The sequence below is a fragment of the Pezoporus wallicus genome, unplaced genomic scaffold, assembly GCF_028554395.1.
Source record: "Pezoporus wallicus isolate ANWC-B61680 ecotype Strahan unplaced genomic scaffold, APGP_CSIRO_Pwel_v1 contig_6274, whole genome shotgun sequence".
Taxonomy (NCBI): Eukaryota; Metazoa; Chordata; class Aves; order Psittaciformes; family Psittacidae; genus Pezoporus; species Pezoporus wallicus.
In genome coordinates, this window is record NW_026635738.1 from 1,460,562 (window position 1) to 1,479,516 (window position 18,955).

The 18,955-nt window shown below is 46.3% G+C and overlaps 1 protein-coding gene across 2 annotated transcripts; it reads right to left on the reverse strand.

Moving 5' to 3' along the window:
• Nucleotides 1-278: 278 nt before the first annotated feature.
• Nucleotides 279-12,543, reverse strand: CIAO3 (cytosolic iron-sulfur assembly component 3). Of its 2 annotated transcripts, none has more exons than XM_057398142.1 (11): nucleotides 12,397-12,543; nucleotides 10,555-10,650; nucleotides 8,869-9,012; nucleotides 8,518-8,650; nucleotides 8,004-8,138; nucleotides 7,557-7,675; nucleotides 6,464-6,593; nucleotides 6,147-6,219; nucleotides 2,908-3,042; nucleotides 1,650-1,807; nucleotides 279-713 (listed from the first exon to the last, which is right to left on the reverse strand). In XM_057398142.1, exons 1-11 carry the CDS (start codon nucleotides 12,460-12,462, stop codon nucleotides 475-477), a joined length of 1,428 nt encoding a protein of 475 aa, XP_057254125.1. In that variant the 5' UTR covers nucleotides 12,463-12,543; the 3' UTR covers nucleotides 279-474. The 2 variants fall into 2 exon arrangements, with proteins under 2 accessions (XP_057254125.1, XP_057254126.1); XM_057398143.1 differs by lacking the exon at nucleotides 12,397-12,543 and adding an exon at nucleotides 10,826-11,313.
• Nucleotides 12,544-18,955: the final 6,412 nt, after the last annotated feature.

The window sequence follows — 18,955 nt, forward strand, 5'->3', positions numbered from 1 at the left end:
GGCAGTGAAATGTTAAAGCAGAACCTGAGGTCTAATGAGACCACTTCTAACTCACTGAGAGTGTCCCAGCAGAGACAGCCACAAAAATGAGTGCTGTGAACACACAGCAAGGCCTGGAGGAGTAATTCTGTCATGGAGCACAAAGCTCACCTCGGTGAGGCTACAGCCCACTGCAAGCCAGCTCCTTCAGTACCTTAAATCATCAGTTCTGGGAGGAATAGGGCTGTAAAGAGAGTGCAGGTTTCATCCTATATAGAGCCCAGGCTGCATAATGCATAAAAGCCAGTGTTTGGGTTTTATTTACATCACTTCAATAATCATAAAGCTGTAGGTATTAAATTGCCTGCCTATACACACATTGCCTCCTTGTCCCTCATGAGTCAGAAATTGCACAGAACTTTAGCTCTCTTTTGAGCATCTTAAACATAATTGGGTCAAAAAGGCACCGAGTGTCTGCATCTGGGCTTCCCAGCGTCACCATTTGATGTTAAATCCAGTGCTTGCCTTCTCCACGGCGTGGTATTCTGTGTGCAAAGCTTTCACAGCCTTTTCCGACTCCACACCACCCAGCCACTGCTCATAGAGCTCACGGACAGTCCGGTTCTCCTCTGGAACTGCAGTCTCAACAGACTCATACAACCTCTCAACCTGCTGCAGCTGGTCCTTGCTGGAGTCACCATCGAGTTTGATCTGACCACCTCCATTTAAACAGCCTGTGTGCAACGAGGTGAGAAAACAGCACTGAGGTTAGAAAGCGCTTCAGCTTCAGCAGACATACCCAAACCGCAACTACAGTTCATGTACTCTGCACCTGCAAACAGCTACATAAAGAGAGCATGGTGATAGTTGTGGTTTACTCCTCTGTTATCTAACAGCAGCAGAGCTGCAGCTCTAAAGGGGAGATCCCGGGCCTGGTGTGCCCCAGTGCCAATTCAGACTGCAGAGAGCTGGCACACGGGGATGCCAGGAGGTCCTGGCTCTCATCTTGTGCCTCCAGAGAAAGGCCAGGACACATTCCAGGTGAGAACAGCCTTGGGGTCTCAAATGAAGGTAAGAAACACACCTGGGATATGTTCGGGGTTTGCTGTTGGGGTGGAGTTTGACTACATAGCATTTGCTGCACCAAGAGGCATCTCGGTGCTGAGTGGCCTTTTGGACTGGGGCTGTGCAGACCCCCAAGGAGATCTGCTCACAGATGCTGTGGGAAAGAGGAGGGCTTGCACAAGGTGGAAAAGGGAATAAAACAGGTAGCAAGAAGCAAGAGACTCTTCAGCAGCCATAGCAAATGTTCTCTAAAAGCATTAACAGTCGATTTTGTGCAATTTTAGAAGAAGAATCTGATCATGTACCAAAGGGCTCAGAAAACCAGGAGGGTTTCCTTAAAAGCACTAACTATGTAAATGTAGTGCACTGGAATTTAATCGTCATTCCTTAAATCCTGAAGAATGGATTTCCTGCTTCTAGGCAGGAAAACATACAAACAGCACTGAAACATTGATGCTGTGACTGTCACGTCTCCAGAGCTTGGTGGCTTTGCCACAACATCCAGGCTGTGAGAAGCTGCCTGTTGGTGTCATGGTTTGGGTAGAGCTTCACAGAGCTGCTCACAGCTGTGAGCTGAGGCAGTGCAGTCCCAGAGTGGTCATTACCTGAGGGACAGGCCATGACTTCCACGTAGTGATAAGGCGATTTCCCTCGTTTCAGCTTCTGCACCAAGTTCTGGATGTTTCGAAATCCATATGCCAAAGCAAACTGGAGCAGGACTGCTCCATCCTTCTCCAGTGTCACCTCCTGGAAGTCCTTGTTTCTGAGGAACAAGAGTAGAGAAAACATCCCAACTAACTTCTATTTTAAACTTCAAAGAGCCCTGTGCTAAGCCAGGTCTTGCTCAAGAATGCTGTCCTAGTTCTTTGCCACCCAAAGAAAAGAGATGAAGGAACCATCTGACAGATCCTTTTCAGCCTGGTTGGAGGACCCACCACCTGAGCTGGCTTTGCTGAGGAACACCTGTGTTGAATAAATCCTTAAAAGCTGAGCAAATGGAGCCTGAACAAGAGCTTCATTGTGACAGAGCTTTACAGCTGGCTTCAGCCAAGTTAGAGGAAGCTTTTAAATAGGAGTGGGTCATAAAACAAGGAAGCAAACCATTCCTAAATGCTTCCAGACTCCTAAGGTTGGTGGCAATACCTGTTCCTGATAAAAGAGTGAGTAATTTGATTTTTATCATGTATTTCATAGTGAGCCTCAGGGAGACTGTTTCTTCTGCTTCCTAGTCCAGAGAATCTTAAACCTGAATATTACTAATCAAGGATGTAATTCATAACAAATGGTACTTAGTGTTGTAGCTGGTGTAGTAGTGTTGTTGCTGGTGCAGTGTTGTAGCTGGTGTAGTAGTGTTGCTGCTGGTGCAGTGTTGTAGCTGGTGTAGTAGCATTGTAGCTGGTACAAAGAATCTCAGCTGACTGAGCCTCCATGCCCAGACTCAAGGGACTTGTTTTCTGCCTTCCACAGCACAACTAAAAAAGCCCCAAAGCCCTTACACAAGCTCTTCTGTGACAGTGAGATTAGCAGCTACTTCATTGGCCTGGCTGCAGGTGCGGCAGCTCAGATCCATGGGAGCTCTGTCTTCTAAATGACTCCAAAAGTTGCTGCAACTTGATAGTGGGAAAATCCATCAGGCCAAAGTCAAGCCTGTGGGTGCTGCAGGGGCTGAACTCTCCAAGGCAAAGGCTATGTGAGCACTGCCTGATTTATTGCCCAGCAACTGTGGGAGTGAGAAGCCAATTCCCATGCCTTGGAGTAAAATCTTTAACATTGCAAAGGAAGTTTCAGCCCATCAGCAAGATAAGAGCATGAACAGAATTCCAATGAAAATAGTGCTTTCTGTAGGGCTTTAAAGCTTCTTACTTTAAAGGTTTGTACTGAACTGTATCCACTTGGATTCCAAAGAGCTCCTTGGCTGCATATTTGTATATGTGCTCCAAGTAGCCACCAGAACCACCTCCAGAGTGGCTTGTGAGCTCCTCTTCTGCACTGCTGAATCTGCAGGGAGGAAGAAAGAAAGAGTTTTAGGGGATCTCTGATAAGCCAGAACAACCAGCACAAATGCAAAGGTCCAGGGGACTCAAAAGCAACAGAATAAACTCTGAGCTCCTAGCTTTTCTTTTTCTCTTGGGAATCCACTATTTATAGCTTTAGAGCCCAGCAGCTTTAACTCTGTGCTGCCTGCATCCTCTGGTCTAGCTCAGTGGAAATACCATTGCATGCCACAACCAGGCTTGATCCTGCCACCTCAGTCTTTGTGTACCAAGAGTATGTTTGGGAATGCTGAAGTTACAAGGGCAATGTGTAGTTTGTTAGCTTCCTGTTTAATACCTCTACAAACATCCTGGATTTGGGAGAGAAGTACTAAAGCTATGGTGGTGTGGGTCTGTGCAATGCATGCTTCTCTTGGAGAACACAACCTGGCAGAAGTCTTGGCTCGGTCATCTCAGTGCTAAAGCTTTCCTGCAATACCAACAAAAGCAGAGTTCATGATTGAAAGCTCTAGCTCTGTGTTATGTGTTCTTTGAAAGCAGCTACTTCAGATGTGGTTGCTGGGACCTGAGATATTGCTGCTGGGAGGTATCAGCACTCTGACCACAAGCACAGAGAGACAAACCCCACATTGTTGTGGTTTTGTGTGCTTAGAGTCAGGTAAGAAAGGTGAACAAAGCTAATGATGCCAGGATGTGGCTGTCCTCAGCAGGCTCCTGGTTCAAGTTCAGCACAGTTGTGTTTAACCCCAGTTCTGTCATTCTAGTTCTGCACAAGTAATTCCCTCTCCCTGACATGCCAAAACACAACCAACCACTCACAGGTCAAGATAATGTTTCTTGAGAATATCTCACCAGATGGAAGCCACAACAATAGCTTTTGTTAGGAGAGAATAACAAGATGAGGGATCTGCTCATAAGCACTCCTCAGGCACTGACACTTGCATTCTCCTACGAACAGCTGCAGAAGGGAAAACACTTGAACTCAGGCCAAAGAGTTTCAAGTCAAATGGAAGATGTTGCCTCTCCCAGATAACATCTTTGCTTTGGCAGAGCTGCAGAAGGCAACACTCGAGCCTGCAATCACCCCTGAACCTATTTTTAATGTGATGTTGTTTACAGGAACTGAGCTTCATTAACAGCATGTTTCAGTGTGTCTGGCCTCACGTACTGCTGCTCTCTTAAACTGAGCATGCCAGCGAAGCCTCGGCGCTGGCCTGGAGCAAACAGTTACAGCAGCAAAAGTCCCGGGATTTCTGGCACTTGGGATCATTCTTGCTGCCAAATGTAATAACCTCTTAATGGGCTTTTCCACGTGCTGGGGGATAAAGCAGAACAAGAGCCATCGGAGTGCTCCAAGTCCTGAGGAATACGTGCTGTTTGTAAGCAGTCAATTTACCCAGTGTGTTAAAGCTCCAAAAGGTGCTAGAGGCGCTTTATCACTGCTAGCATGAGGCCTGGTACTCACAATGTCCTCCTAAGAACCTGGCCAGAGATGCTTATCAAGTCATTAGACATTCAGTTCTATGTTATAACTGACACTTCCATAATGTCATTTCCTAAGGGAACCCAAACACTTCAGAACCTTCTTCTCCATTTTCTGTTGATGCTGTAACAACAGAGCAGGCACAACAGAAGTACTTGTTTATGTGGGCAAGGTTTGAAGTTGTACCTTTGGGACTCGAACATGCAGGCATTTATTATAGCTGAGGATACTTCTTTTTTGATGTGAAAGTTACCCGTCTACAAGTTATGTTAGACACTTAATGCAGGAAAAAGTGTGTATAAGTAGATCTGAGCTAGTAAATGCATCAGGTGAAACCTACACCACTGATACACTGCAGTGTAGCAGAACAAAAACTGAGGCTCTGTGAAGGCACATTGTTGTAAATCTCTGTAAGTATTCCTTAGATAAAAGGACTGGATGGCAGTAGAGTCAGATTCTCCTCTTTGCAGAAGCACACGACTGACCACTGTAACAACTTCATCTAGGAAATAGGCCTCATGTATGGACACTTCCCTTCACAGCTCAGTCAACAGCCATGTGCTGATCAGGCAGCTCCCAAGCAAAGGCTGCCAATGGCACTTGGTTCTACTGGAAAGACTTGAAGCCTATTTAGGAATAAACCACATTTCAAATCAAGAGTGTCACATCTGCAAGGGGTGCAGCTGAAAACAGATTAAATCCTGATCTAAGCATGTGCTGGATGCTGCATATTTGGGGGATCAAAAACGCTTGTAAAAACTGAAGGTTTTGAACCACAGACTTATCTTTCATAATGCCTAAAGTTTGCCAAACATGCAGCCTTTTTATTCATGTGCAAAGTGCTATGAAGACATGTCTTTTATGCTGAAGAATGCTGTGGTTTGGTGTTAGTGCAGAACCAGCACTGCACATCAGCTGAGGAGTAAAATGGGATCTTAATGTTTCCACCATCACTTAGATCTCTGTGCAGTTGTCACTTAACCAGATGTTACTCTTCAGTTCAAGCAACCAAAGTCTCATCTGGTTTGCACGTGTCTTAGATTGGTTTTTTTACAAGACTCCTAGATATGAGCTGAGACACCTGAGTATTTCTAACTTATGCTTTAACTCTGGAATACAGTAGCTCTGATAACATGCAACAGAGATGAGCAAACTGAGCACGGGGCAGTAACAGGCTTTGTTTTAGCAAACTCTTTAGCACTGATGAAGATTCCTTCACTTCTCAAAGGCTGCAGGTGGGTTTTTGCAGCATTCCACCAGCTACACTGTGAGTAACAGTAATGGGCAATTGACTGTCCCAGTTTGTACTTCTCTCCACAATCATTTTGTCATTAAAGTCTTACTGAGCTCAGTCTAGCAGCTCTGCTGGTTTACAATGAGAGCTGCTGATCCTTGGGCTACTAAAATCTAGAACAAATAGCTATAGATTCTCCAAAAACTCATCATATTCTGTAGATTAAGTATTTCAGTGCACAACTGTCTGGATTCAATTAACACAGGAGAACAAACTGAATGCAAACACATGCAGCTTGTGTTGAACAGCAGGAAGGGGGAATTCTGCTGAAGAACTCTAGAAATGGTGGGTGAAAACATGACTGAAGATGCAACTAAGATTTTGATCTTACATGGTATCCAAAGGAGCTGGACCTACATCTGACAGAGAGACTCCTTCTTGTTCCAACAACTTGAGCACTTCTCCTAAAGCAGAACCACAAACAGAAAAAGTTCTTATTTTCAGGATAAAGAAAACCAAAATCCACAGACCAGGACATAAGGTTTCATCTACAATTTCTGCCAGGACACGATTTGCATTATCAAGTGTAATTATACAGCAATTCCATACACTACATCCTCTCTGAGAGAAAAAGGGTTATTAAAACTAGCAAAAGCCTTGCTTTGAGGCTTCCATGCATTAGCTGGACTGCCTCTAAGCTCTGCTTACCTGTGGTGATTACACAGTCCACATCACGAGTTTGGTACTCTTGGTTGAAAAAGTCTGGCCTTGAAGCCTCTAGCTTTTTGTCATAACAGGGCATCACTGTTACATGGTATATCTGGTCGGGCGTTAAGTGCTGGAAGAAAGACAAAGCTGTGCAGCTGGACTGGCCAACATCAAACCAAGCTCTTGAGGGAGATGTTTTCCTGGTAGAAATGAGAATGATGTTTCCCCCCACCTCCTTTTGCTAATGCAGATGATCTAAAGTCAGTCAGCAAAGTGAATTCCTAATTGTGCAGTTATAGAATATGCTGCTTCTATGCTACTAAACCCCAGCCCCTCCATCAGCAACTCAGAAATGATCTGGAGTCATAAAAACGCTCCTGACCATCCAAGAAATAAGCATAGGCCAAGGAAACAAAGTCACTGACTCCAGGCCATTGTTTCAGTATCTTGTGCCAAATACTCTTAGTAGCTGCCAATTTCTGCAGCAAGTATGCAAATGTCAGCATTTACTTAAGTGTTAAATCACTGCTCATTAATAGACAATAGCTCGTACAATCAGAACTGGTGCTTAGGTTTCTTACTGGACAAATCTAGGCTGTTATAGCATAGCTCCAGTCTTTAAGTATCAGATTTACATTTGGAAAGATTCCAAAGGTTAATGACTGAGAACAGAACTAAGTCAAACTGCAACAGAACATTGTTGGGAACAAGCAAATCACTTTCAGGCAAGACATGATCTGCACGTAAGCGCTGACTGAAGTTTTGCCTTGCTGAATAACTGCAGATAAATTACTCTAAACATGAAAATACCATATGTAGCCAAGATGAGAGCAGAGAGACACTGAAAAATAAGCCCCTCAAGCCTTCCCAAGTGACACACAAAGTATGAGGTAGTCCATGCAGTATGTGCTCAGTGTTACTGCCCTAGTTGCTAGTTTCTCATTAGATGAATTAGAAAGATGTTGCCTTTGTTGGTTTCTGCAGGGAATTTTTACCTTTAATGTATAACAGGTAGCAAAATACAAAATAGCAGCTTAATGCCTTCAGTTTTAGCTGTTTGCCATGAAGCACAGTGCATGCTTCAGAGCCTTACCTGCTGCTCTGCAAAATAGCCCTTGATCAAGGAGCCCATGACCTGCTGTGGAGACTTGGTGGTACTGATATAAGGAATGATGAAGCTGCCATGGGTTTTCTCTGCATAGCAGATCCAACCTGATTAAGAGTGTAATTAGCAAACTAAATTAGAACAGAACAAGCAGCCCTTCACCCTCCCCTCAATCCTAGCCTTAATAACCATTAATAACCATTTTCAGCCTGGCTTCAGCACAAAAAGCAAAGGAAGTGTCACACAAGATCCAATTTACACATCATTAGGTAACTGTATGGATCACTGCTATTACACTGAGATCTCTGTATTGTGAAGAGAGTAATCCTCTAAGTACATCTATCCACTTACAGTTTTCTGACCAGCTTTGGGGGTTTCTGTTCTGTACTATTCATATGCCATTTTATTATTCCCATAGGTAATTCAGTGCCATACCTGGACAGGCAGAAGCAAGCATTGGCAAAGCCTTTCTGTCTTCTGATTGCTTTCGAAAGCGTTTCACAAACTCTCGTTGGCTCTCCAACAGGCTGAAGTTTCTTGAGAAGGTTGTATCAAAAACATAGTGCACACCTAGAGAGTACAGCATCTGGGTTAGAACTGCCAGGGAAGAGACAGCAAACTATAACAAAACCCTCCAGTCAAACTAGACTCAAACCACACATGTTATTTACAGGTACCATCCCCTGCAGTCACGAGTGATCTTCATTCCCTAGCACAATTAGATGAGCAAAAGTGGCAAGAGGACTCCAAACCGAATCTAAAATGCAAAGTTCCTTCCTTCCATCACTCCAAGTTTATCATGTGAGTCTAGCTGTAGACAGTTCTCATTTTAGCTAATGCCAATTATGAAGCATTGTGAGTCCACAGGGAGGTTATATCACATCAAACTTGTGTGCTCCTTGTGATGCTGAACCCCTCTGTGATTAACAGAACACACCACCACACTTGCCTAAACTCTTCAAGAAGGCAGTCAGCTTCTTTGCTGTTTCCAGGACACCCATTTTACACCTTGCAGCCAGTGAAGCTCTGGATTGGGGTGAAACAGAAACCACCACCAACTTCTGTTCACTGGGAGTGGCAGCCTGAAAAATCCAACAAACAACACTGTTCAGACAATATTAGTAAGGTACGTGCAGAACCCTCATCACTACAACATCAGACACTTAACTCTGAAGTCAGTAACTTACAACATTAAAGGTCCTTTCCAAACCCATGTTCTTACAACACTGGAAGAAGCACAACAGCGCACTGAGGATGTCCTCAGCTCTCTGATACTCATTTACCATGACTTGTCACCTACCTTGTTAAAAGCCAGCATTTTGTAGAGCTCTTCGTGGCTCTGCTGAGTGATCAGAACACTCTCTGCTGATGTGATACAGCCACTGCATGCTAAACAGTCGTTGAGGGTAATTTTAGCCTTTTCCAGTTTCTGTGCTCCTCCATCCTGTAAAGAAGCAGATCAGAGTTGTGATCACAGGCAGAACCAGGTACAGCTTTCCCACCTTTACTATGTTTACCAGAAAGATGTTGCCTTTTTATGCTCTCAGCTCATCCTTGAAAAAGTTTCTTTTAGGAAGATGAGGAGAGTGACAAATAGCTTTGAAGTTTCCTCCTTGAATAGGATTATCTGGCACCAGATGCAAACGTGCTGAGGAACTTCAGGAAAATTCTAGCAAGACCAAGACTGTAACTTCCATCAAATGCAAACAGTTGCTGAGGCCACAACTATTTGTGCTACGTGATGGGCTAATGCTGCTCCAAAACACTGGAATTCTATGATCCCAGAGGCAAAGAGGGTTTATCTTGCTGGGGTTTTCAACTTGTGGGTGGCTGAAGGATGCAGTCACTGTTTTAACCATGAGACTACAGACCACAGAGATCCTAACTAAGCCTTTAAGCACCCATCTCCAGCATGCATTGAATATTGCCCTGGAGAAAGCATGCCAGCTGTGCCACCTCTATCAGATACTGCTCATGGTATTCCTAGAATGGTTTGGGTTGGAAAGCACCTAAGATCATCCAGTTCCAACCCCCAACTGAATACACTGGCGCTGTTTCTTCACAGAACCCTTAATTTCACTCCTGGTACATAGATCATGTAACCAAACTGCAGCTCACTAACACTGTTTCATTGACACTGAGTGTTCTGCAGGCTTTCTGTGTGCAAAACTCAGGCACTGATGGGAAAAGTGTCACAGCAAACCCCAGTGTGTGGCTTGCCACTGGAAGGAAGTATTTTTCATAGTATTTGACCTGAATAAGTCAGCTTTCCCATGAGAGTCTCATCTTAAATGTCACTTCTCAGTATAGGAAGAAACAGCCCAAGCAATTAGGTAGCATTAAATTAAAACTAAAATAAGAAACTCTGGACTCTTTGGAAGTGCTGTATCCCCCTTTTCTAAATGACAAGGTCATCATCTGCCTAAAGTTAAATGTACCATTTCGAGATGAATTCCCAGCTTGGTTAACTAAGAAATGCTGACCTGCTCTGGGTAAATAGGAAAATCATCCTGCAAAACTTGGCAATAATTTTGGAATCTTAAGAATTGTGCAGGCTACTGAACAAATAATTTGAATTATTATGACAAACTCAGAGCAAAATCGAAGGTTATTTAATTGAACCTCTCTGTGACATAATGCAATAATAAAAGACATTGTCACAAATAACCTAGGAATTGCTCATACTTAAGCACCAATGGCAAAATAGACTTGGCTTATCTGTTTTGACACTAAAAGTCATCACTATTCAAAGCCAGTGTTTCAGAGCATAAAAGACTGACACAATTGGAATTATTACTTATAAAACCAGGTAATTAAAAGCTGGACTTTGGAAAATGGGTATGAGAATGCTGACAGCAATAGTGACACTTTTCTAACATCCTGCTCCTCTCTGAGGCATTAAATAGTTGCAGACTATTCAAATTCTCAACAATACCCTCAGGTTTTCTGGCTATTTTACACAACACAGAAGAAAAATCACACCGACCTGACTGATCTGAAAGTAGCTTCCATCTGCTTCAATTCTGATCTTGGCTGCTGCTTTCCCAAGCTTTTTGTCCACTTTTACAGGTTTGATACATTCCTGAAAGAGAAATAAAGCCTGAAAGTGAGAACATGAGCAACAAAGAGGTAGATTTACTTGATTAAACAACTAGTTCTATAGCAAATGCTGCTGCTTCTTACTGTCCCTTAAGTTGTGCTGGATTTTACAGCATCGAAAATCACGGAGGCAAAACGTAAAAACCAAAACTTCTTACCCCTTTCTTACAGAAGGAACACTTTTCCAGCATCATACCAAAAGCAGAGGACACTTTTGTTGTTCTTTCTGAAGAACACAGCGGTGTTTTAGGGAGCCTTGAAAGGAACAGAGGCTTCTCTGCAGCCTCCTCTCTCCAGTCTTACAGATGCACTCTTCATGGCAAGTTTTAAGCGATGGAGGCGGGGCCACTACAGTCAACACGAGCCTTGTGCCAATGAGGGCTCATTTAATGTGGAAAGGGCTCTGAGACCTCAGATGGACTCCCTCCAGTGTTCTGTATTGTTCTGTGATGAAGTCTCAGGGGTGGTTTTTGCATTTGGTGTGATTTTTATTGCTTAGGTGCTTTATGACTCCTTGTCCTGCTTCTATAGCTGGGATCCCCTTTGCCTTTTACCATCCTTGCTCTGCCAACATCCTCAAGTTTCCCCTCCATAATTAATCCAGCTTTACTATATGTCCTGCAGAGACTGGCAGGACCAAGTCGCTGTGATGTTTCACTGGTGCTCACTGAATACAATCTCTACTTGAAACAGAAAGCAGGTTGCATTGACACACTTCACCAGGAAGCCCAAGTGCTGCAAGGATTTAATGGAGTTTACTCTGCCCCATTCCACAGATCTCATTTCAGAGTGGTTTTACTGTTGTCAGCCAATGTGTCTATAGTGGGGGGGGGGACGGGACACTAGATGATCTTAAGGTCCTTTCCAACCCATTCTGTGATTACTCTCATACTTTTGCTAGTGCTTGAAGACTCCAAGAGGAATAACCTTGACCCGTCCTTGCTGATCACTCCCTTCTCTCTGCCACCTGCTGGCATGAGCATCTATGTAGGTAAGTGTGCAAAGGAACTCATTTAGGGTTAAGGGGAGTTGGGGGGTCTTAGATTAACATTTATCAGGGCAGTTTCCAGTTCAGGGTGCGAATGACTGACCGGCTGCTGGGCTAAGATATCTCTCTTCTGCTACTTAGAGGTTTGAACCCATCAGCATCACTGCCCTCTCTATTCCCTGTGCATTGAGGATACAACAAGGTATCTCCGTGCTTCTCCCCTTTTATTTAGATTCGAATAGAATCATAGAATGAACCAGGTTGGAAAAGCCCTTTAAGCTCACCCAGTCCAACCATTCCCAGCACTGCCAAGGCCACCACTAACCCATGGCACTGAGGCCTCGTCTCCACACTGTGTGAACACCTGCAGGGACGGTGACTGCAGCCCTGCCCTGGGCAGCCTGTTCCAATGCCTGAGCACCCTCTGGGGCAGGAATTGTTCCTCAGCTCCATCTAAACCTGCCCTGGTGCAGCTTGAGGCCGTTTCCTCTTGTCCCATCCCTTGTTCCTTGGGAGCAGAGCCCAGCCCCTCCTGGCTCCATCCTCCTGTCAGGCACTTGTAGGGAGCGATCAGGGCCCCCCATAGCAGGTGGCTGCTGTCACCCTCCCTCTGCGCCATCTTCCCGTGCCCCCCCAGGCGGCGCTGGCCGGGCCGACCCCGCGGCTCCCGAAGGAGGGATTTGAGGGCCGGGGCCTTGTCCTGTCCCCGCTCCCTGCTCCGCAGCCCCGTCCCGCACCCACCTGCGAGGGCCCGATGTAATCGTCCAGGTCGGTGAGCTGCAGCACGCCGCTGAACGGGGACGCCATCGCGGCGGGCGCACCGGGGCGGGACCCGCCACACTGCCGTAAAAGGAGAGGGGCCGCGCTGTCGTAAAAGGAGAAATGCCACACTGCCGGAAAGCACGGAGCGGCGGGAGGGCGCAATGGCGGGTGTTGTGTTGAGGCGGGCTGGCGCGGCGGACGCGGTGGGGCGTCCCTCAAGCAGGGTGTCTGCAGCGTGTTTGCTGACTCATGGGCTGCAGTGGAAGGTGTGTCAGGCTGAGGTAAGATACAGGCACTGTGGAGAGGGAGGTGTCATGGTCCGTTGCCTTGTAATCACTGTGGGGTGTCTTCGTCAGTCAGATCTTGGGTCGCATCAAAGGAGCGTGAGCAGCAGGGCGAGGGAGGGGATTGCCCCCAGAGGTGGTGGATGTCCCATCCCTGGAGACATCCACGGCTGGATGTGGTTCTGGGCAAGCGGAGCTAGGTGAAGGTGTCCCTTCCCATTGCAAGATGTTAAACTAGACGAGCCTGGAAGGTCCCTTCCAACCCACACTGATCTATGGGTCTATAATTCATGTCGCAGAGTAAGGCCTCAAAGCTCTTGAGCCTGTGGAGGTGACCTGGGTACCTGTCACTGTTCTCCCACCGGGGTGGCACAGGTGGGGCTGCTGCTCACACAGCCGAAGGGTTTGAAGCTGTGTCTGCCCCCTGCGCAGCTTGTGCTCATGTGAATGCACTGTTTTGTGTGTTAGAGGGTCAGAGGGGGGGAAATTACTTGTTCTTTGAAGGAAACCATTTCACTTCCATGAGAAACAGCGGAGAAAGCGGTGAACAGGTTTTCAAGGCTGCTGGTGAGGCTGCAGTGCTGCCTGGCTGAGAACTTGGCATCTCCATTGCAGACCCTGCTTGGACGTTTCCCAGTGTTGGTGTTGCAGGGAAAGCCTTGCAAAGTTGGGCTCTTGAAGAATCCAACTTAATATACGTTAACAGGAGCTGTATTTCACAAATAATACCTTGGTGCTGTTTGTAGAAGTGCCACGAGGTACCAGATGGGGAAGGCTCGGTGCAGGTTGCTGTCAATAAACAGAGCTGCTTGGCCTTTCCAGGTGTAGCTGCAGGCAGAGTGCACAGGGAAACTGGTAGTGACTGGGGCTGGCTCCTGAAAGCACTGCTGGATTTTGCCCTTGTAGCTTCAAAAACTCTGGTTAGGGTGAAAGGATGGGGCTCCAGACAACACCCTCACCAACAAATGCACCAGGCTGCAGGATTCTACGTGACTTTAACATCAATTTCAGCTCTAGATGATTGTGAAGAAGTGATGAGCTCTGAAGAACAAACACCCTTGTTGATTGCTGTGTTGTGGAGCTTTCTCTGGGCTAGAATACCTTCTCGTTAGGGGGAGGTTAGAATCGTACTAACTAGAGGGGGAGAGTGCAGTAAAAACTGGGGGTTTTCATATGTGTTGTTGCTCTTCTGGTTGCAGGAGGTGCTGAAATAAATTTTAAGGCACCTCATCAGCTCTGAATCCACAGAGATTGTCCAGAGAGACAATGATCTGGTCAAGGGTCTGGAATAACTGTTCTACTTCCTGATAGCTTTCCCATAAACCCATTTGGAAATGCTTTACTAGCGGAGTAGAATCCCGAGGGAAGGAGCAAAAGTCATCTGTGAAGTTGGTTACAATTGGGTTGTGTGAAGCAGTGGGGGACATGCCCTTTGCAATCTGCATTCTAAGCAAGCACAGGGGTGTCAATGCCAGGGAGAACTTGATGTTCACTCCCAAGTCCCCTTTCACTCAGTCACTTGAGTTGTGTGTATCTACTACTTCAAGATGAAACCCCAAAGTAGGTCCCAGCAAGTCTTTCAGGCTCTGAGCACTTAGTTCCTACACAGGAGAAATAATAACTCCAGAATTAGGTAGGTTCATACACAATTATGTGGAGTTGCTCATTGAGTAGTTACATAGTAGAGACTTTTAAGCTTAGTAGTAATGGATGGGTCATGTTAGCAAAGTGCAGGTGGGGTTGTGCAAGAGCCTGGCCCTGCTCTATGCAGAGATGGTGAAGTCTCCAAGGCAGGCCTGGCATCAGTGCTCAGTTTTGCTATGTGTTATGTCCATTTCTTCTGGATTAAGGCCTGAGAATGTGTAAGTGACCATGATGGGGGAGTTGCTCTGAATTTCCCAAGATTTATATCAGTCCAGTTTCTCATTCCTCTTTGGATGTTACAGGCAATCCCTAGAAAGGAAAAAAAAAAACCCTACAGGTCTAGTTATAAGGCCGTGTAAGAAACTTGAGACAACCTCTGTCCCATCAGGGCAAACATGGTGACATTAATGAAAGGCACAGAAGACACCATATTTTAAATTAATGATTTAAGAGATGATACCAGAGCCAGTTCTAACTCTGGGCTATATCCCCATGCAGTGCAAGTAGGTCCCACAGAGAGGACCAGATCCAAGGAGACTTTAAATCAAGTCTGGACCTGCTCTGTTTCTGCTCAGCTCCAGCCACATGGACAGAATGAAGGTAGGAACCCATGACTGATGCTTTGCCTGATCAATAACTACTGATGCAAAGGTGACTGCAGCACAAAGCACTTCTAAAGCTTGGCAGTTTGGGCACAGAATGCTGAGGGACAGCAGTTCCACCACTGTCCTGTTGACATGGGGGAGCAGAATGCACAGTCTGTGCAGCTACATAGCTGCGTCTCCCAAGGCCATGTCAGTTACTTGTGGAAGGTGATCTCAGCTGCCATCATCAGCATCCTTTCTTGAGCTTCAGTGCTTCCAGGAAAGCAGAGCTTGGAGGGAGGAAGGAATTGCAGCAGGTGATGAGCAGAGCTGTTGGAAAGCCTTGATGAAGCTTAGCAGAAAAAGTGGTGAAGGAATAATTGGCAAAATGACCCCAGTTTCTCCTCTTTGCTGCTCTCCTCCCCTTCCTTCCTCTCCTGCTGAACAATAACAGTTGGGAATATGACCTGACTGTGTCCTTGCTGGGGAATTGACCTTGGAAATTCACTTTTGTCAGCAGAGTTGGACAGCAAAGCAAAGCAGGTGCTTGAATTTCCTTTCCCTTCCACTCCCACTATGAGAACAGGCAGCAGAGTCCTCACATTGAGAGGTGAGGCTGGGGCACGCGCAGGCTCCTCAGCTTGGCTTTTGTTAACTCATAGGAACAGCAGGGCCAGGACAAGCAGCAGAATCTCTCCCTCACTCATACACAAATGTTTTAATGGATGTTAACAGTTTTAGAGGCCTGGTTTAGAACCTTTCATAAGGCATTAGACTAGCACAGATCAGCGGTAGAGAAGCCCTTGCTGTTTACATCCTGGCTCTGGGTTGGAGTGGTAGATGTGCTTCCCAAATTACTCCGAGGAGGAACTTTTTACACTGGTCTGTGTACCCAGGTTAAGGGAAAGTGAGGGCTGGAGTGAGACGAAGATCATACTGGAGCAGGAGGAACTCTTCTGGCTCATCTTCCAGATATACTTTATATCTGGCCATGGAAATCCTGGAGTTGGAAGTCTGAAGGTTCACCTGTGACTGACTTCAATAGTAACTGTTCTCTGCTGCTAGGCAGGACATTTGTGAGCATGTTCTCAGCACACCATGTGTAATTTCATATCTCCTCTTCCTGTGTCTTATCAGCCACTGCTGTTTGGGGCTTGTCATTGAAGTTTCTTGACTTCCTATGGAATTTAAATTCTCCTGGTAAGATGGTTATCCCTGTGTCCCTGCCCATGGCAGGGGTTTGAAACAGGATGAGCTCTAAGGTCTTTTCCAACCCAAACCAGTCTGATTTCTATGTTTCTATATGATAGACAGAAAAACCCCAAACAGAAACGACTTAACGTTTGTCATGAGTATTTCCCGGTAGAGTTTCCACAGGAGCAGATGCTGTTGTATGGAATCCTGCTGCTCAGTTACAGCAGCTCCTTCCCCACAGCCCTTCCCCAGGTGAGTGGCTTAGCAGAGACCTCCAGTGGCAGCGGGAGGGATTCCCAGGAGAGAGCCGGACGGTGTCCAGGGCTCCTGGTGCCCTCTGGTGCTCGGATGTTCCTTGTGGCAGCCTGGTCCCCGGGACACGCTGGTTTCTCTAATGGGTGTCCTGAGCCCACAGAGCAAGGAAGGTGCTGTGGGCTCTGCACAACTCTGCTGGCTTGGGGAAGTGACCCTATAGGTACCTGCAGGGCTGGGAGGTTGCAGGAGGCAGGAACCAGAACTGACCCTGCAGTGCTTTTCTTACCTTCCCCAGTTCTCTCTGCAGCTCTGACCTTGCCATGTGCTTCTTAACATACTGCTTAATGTCCTATATTTCTCCTGCCTCTCCTGTCCTGGGAAATCAGGACACAGCCAGGCAAATTGCCTGCGTATGGCTCCATGTGCTGTGGTGAATGTGATGTTCAGCCAGGTTCAGCGATTGACCTGCTTGGTACGTGTTTACTTTTCATCACATGTAGCAGGAAGGGGTTAAACCTTCCTTCTCTTACCCTGCAGAGCAGGAAGGGGCAGGACCAGCTGAAGTAAACCCCTTGCAGGTGCTTGGCATAGCATGATGCTCAGTGGTGTGGGGAGAAGGTACTTGTAATATCAGACCTTTGGCTGACTGAAGCTCAGGGATTGTGGGAGAAGGGCTTTAGTCATGCTAGAAACTGGGTTATGCTTCCCACTTCATGAGCTGCATCTCTGACTTTCCTAATCTGGGCTCTTACCTTTCCCCCACTTCTTCCTTAGGGCTGTGTGTAACCTGTCACCCTATAGGTGATGATGTGCACACACATGTGTGTATATAAATGTATATATAAAGGAGAGGGCAGGTCAGACTGCTCTGCTGCATCGCAAGGTGTCAGCCTTGCTGTGAGGAGAAGCAACTGAGGACACACACAGTGTCTCAGCAAGTGGCTGACTCATGCAGAATACCATGTTTCTGAGGCTCTGAAATACAGAGGCAGAGCTTTGTGCTTGAGAATAAGGAGTGCCTGGCAATTATAGCTGTATTTTGATGCATTTCAGTGCATGGTAGAGATGGCCAAGTGCAGATGATCTTCACAACAGAGCCAAAAGGAGCAGGGACATTACTGGGTGCCCACAGCACCTCACTCTTTCTTGCTTGGCCCTCTGGAAGGTGAGTGTGTGCGTTGGAAGGACCCGCTCAGCCAGAGGACATGGGAGCTGTGAGAACATGGCGCTGCAGCTGATACCAGTAGTGCTGCTCCTGGAGTGCCAGGTACTTCTAATGCTGTGAGCACCATGATGGCTGAGGTCAGTGTTGTGACAGCCTGCTTCTTCTGAGCAGCCTTTCAAGGCTGGGCTGAGTTTCTGGAATCGTGTGAGCTCTGGGCCTCCTCCTGCTTAAAACTGGTCTTCCAGTAATGTAACGTTTAAACTGGTTGTGCTTCTTAGTCCTGGCTGTTAATGTCTCCAATAAGCATAGCCTCAAGACCCTGCCCTGGTGGGCAGCTAAACAGGTAGGGCTAGGGCATTACTGAACACTTCTGCTTTCTAGTGCAGCCAGTTGGTCACCAGTATGAATAGAAACCTTGTTGAAAGAGGAAGATGAGATAGAAGAGGGCTCACCTTTTGGTTTAGCTTGGTTTGGCTCATAATTCAGGTCAAGGTGTGAGGGTCAGATGTAGGTGGTTTCTGACTTTGTGCAAGAGAAACCTTACAGAGGAGAAAGGGAGGTAGAAAGCAAACAAATCCTTTTGTGTAAACCTCTGGCAAGGTGTAACATGGCAGTTGGGGTTTACTTCCAGCTGTAAACTGGTATTTGATGCTATTTGGACTTTTTATCCAGTCTTAAGCATTTCTGCTGCCTTTGTATTATTACACTTCCTTTAGCAGCAAGCAGAAAATAGCTGTGGGAGTGTTGTGTGGCCAGAGCTGGGTTTGCTCTGGAGTTACTACAACAGGCAATAAATGAGGATGGGGTTTTAGTCCTGAGGTGACCGAGGATTTGTGTGTTTGATGGTAGTCAGGACCCTGCCTTGGCTTTCCTCCTTCACAGCTTAGCAGCAGCCTCAGGCAAAAGCTTGTCAGTGCAGGCAGGAAAGGATGGATGGTCTTGCTTGAGCTGTAAAACACAAACCCCCGCTCTCGGGTTCTGGTGACCCCACTGGCATTTGTAGGTGTGGGTGCAGCAACATCTTGAAACCAATAATGTTTCTTTTTGCTTGTAACCGAATGCTAAAGCAAACAGGGGCAAGACAAGCTGCTCATTGAACCAAATGTTGCCTTGTTTATCAGAATCTCTCTAGCTGACATTTGCCAGGCAGGCACATAATGCACACAGGCACATGGCTGGATGAGAGCTGTGCACTCACACATTCCTTTCAAGATCTACCCTGAGATAAGAATCACTCCTGTCAACTTGAAACTGTTCTTGCATTGATCTGAGGGTGTAAATGTTGCTCAGTTGCTTTCTGAACCAGTGGCCAGTTCTTGTATCTGCCACTCCTTGAGGCAGAGCTATGCAGTTTAATTCCTGTGTGGAGAGTCAGCTCCTTTTCTGATCTAGCCCTTCGGTCCTGTGAATGC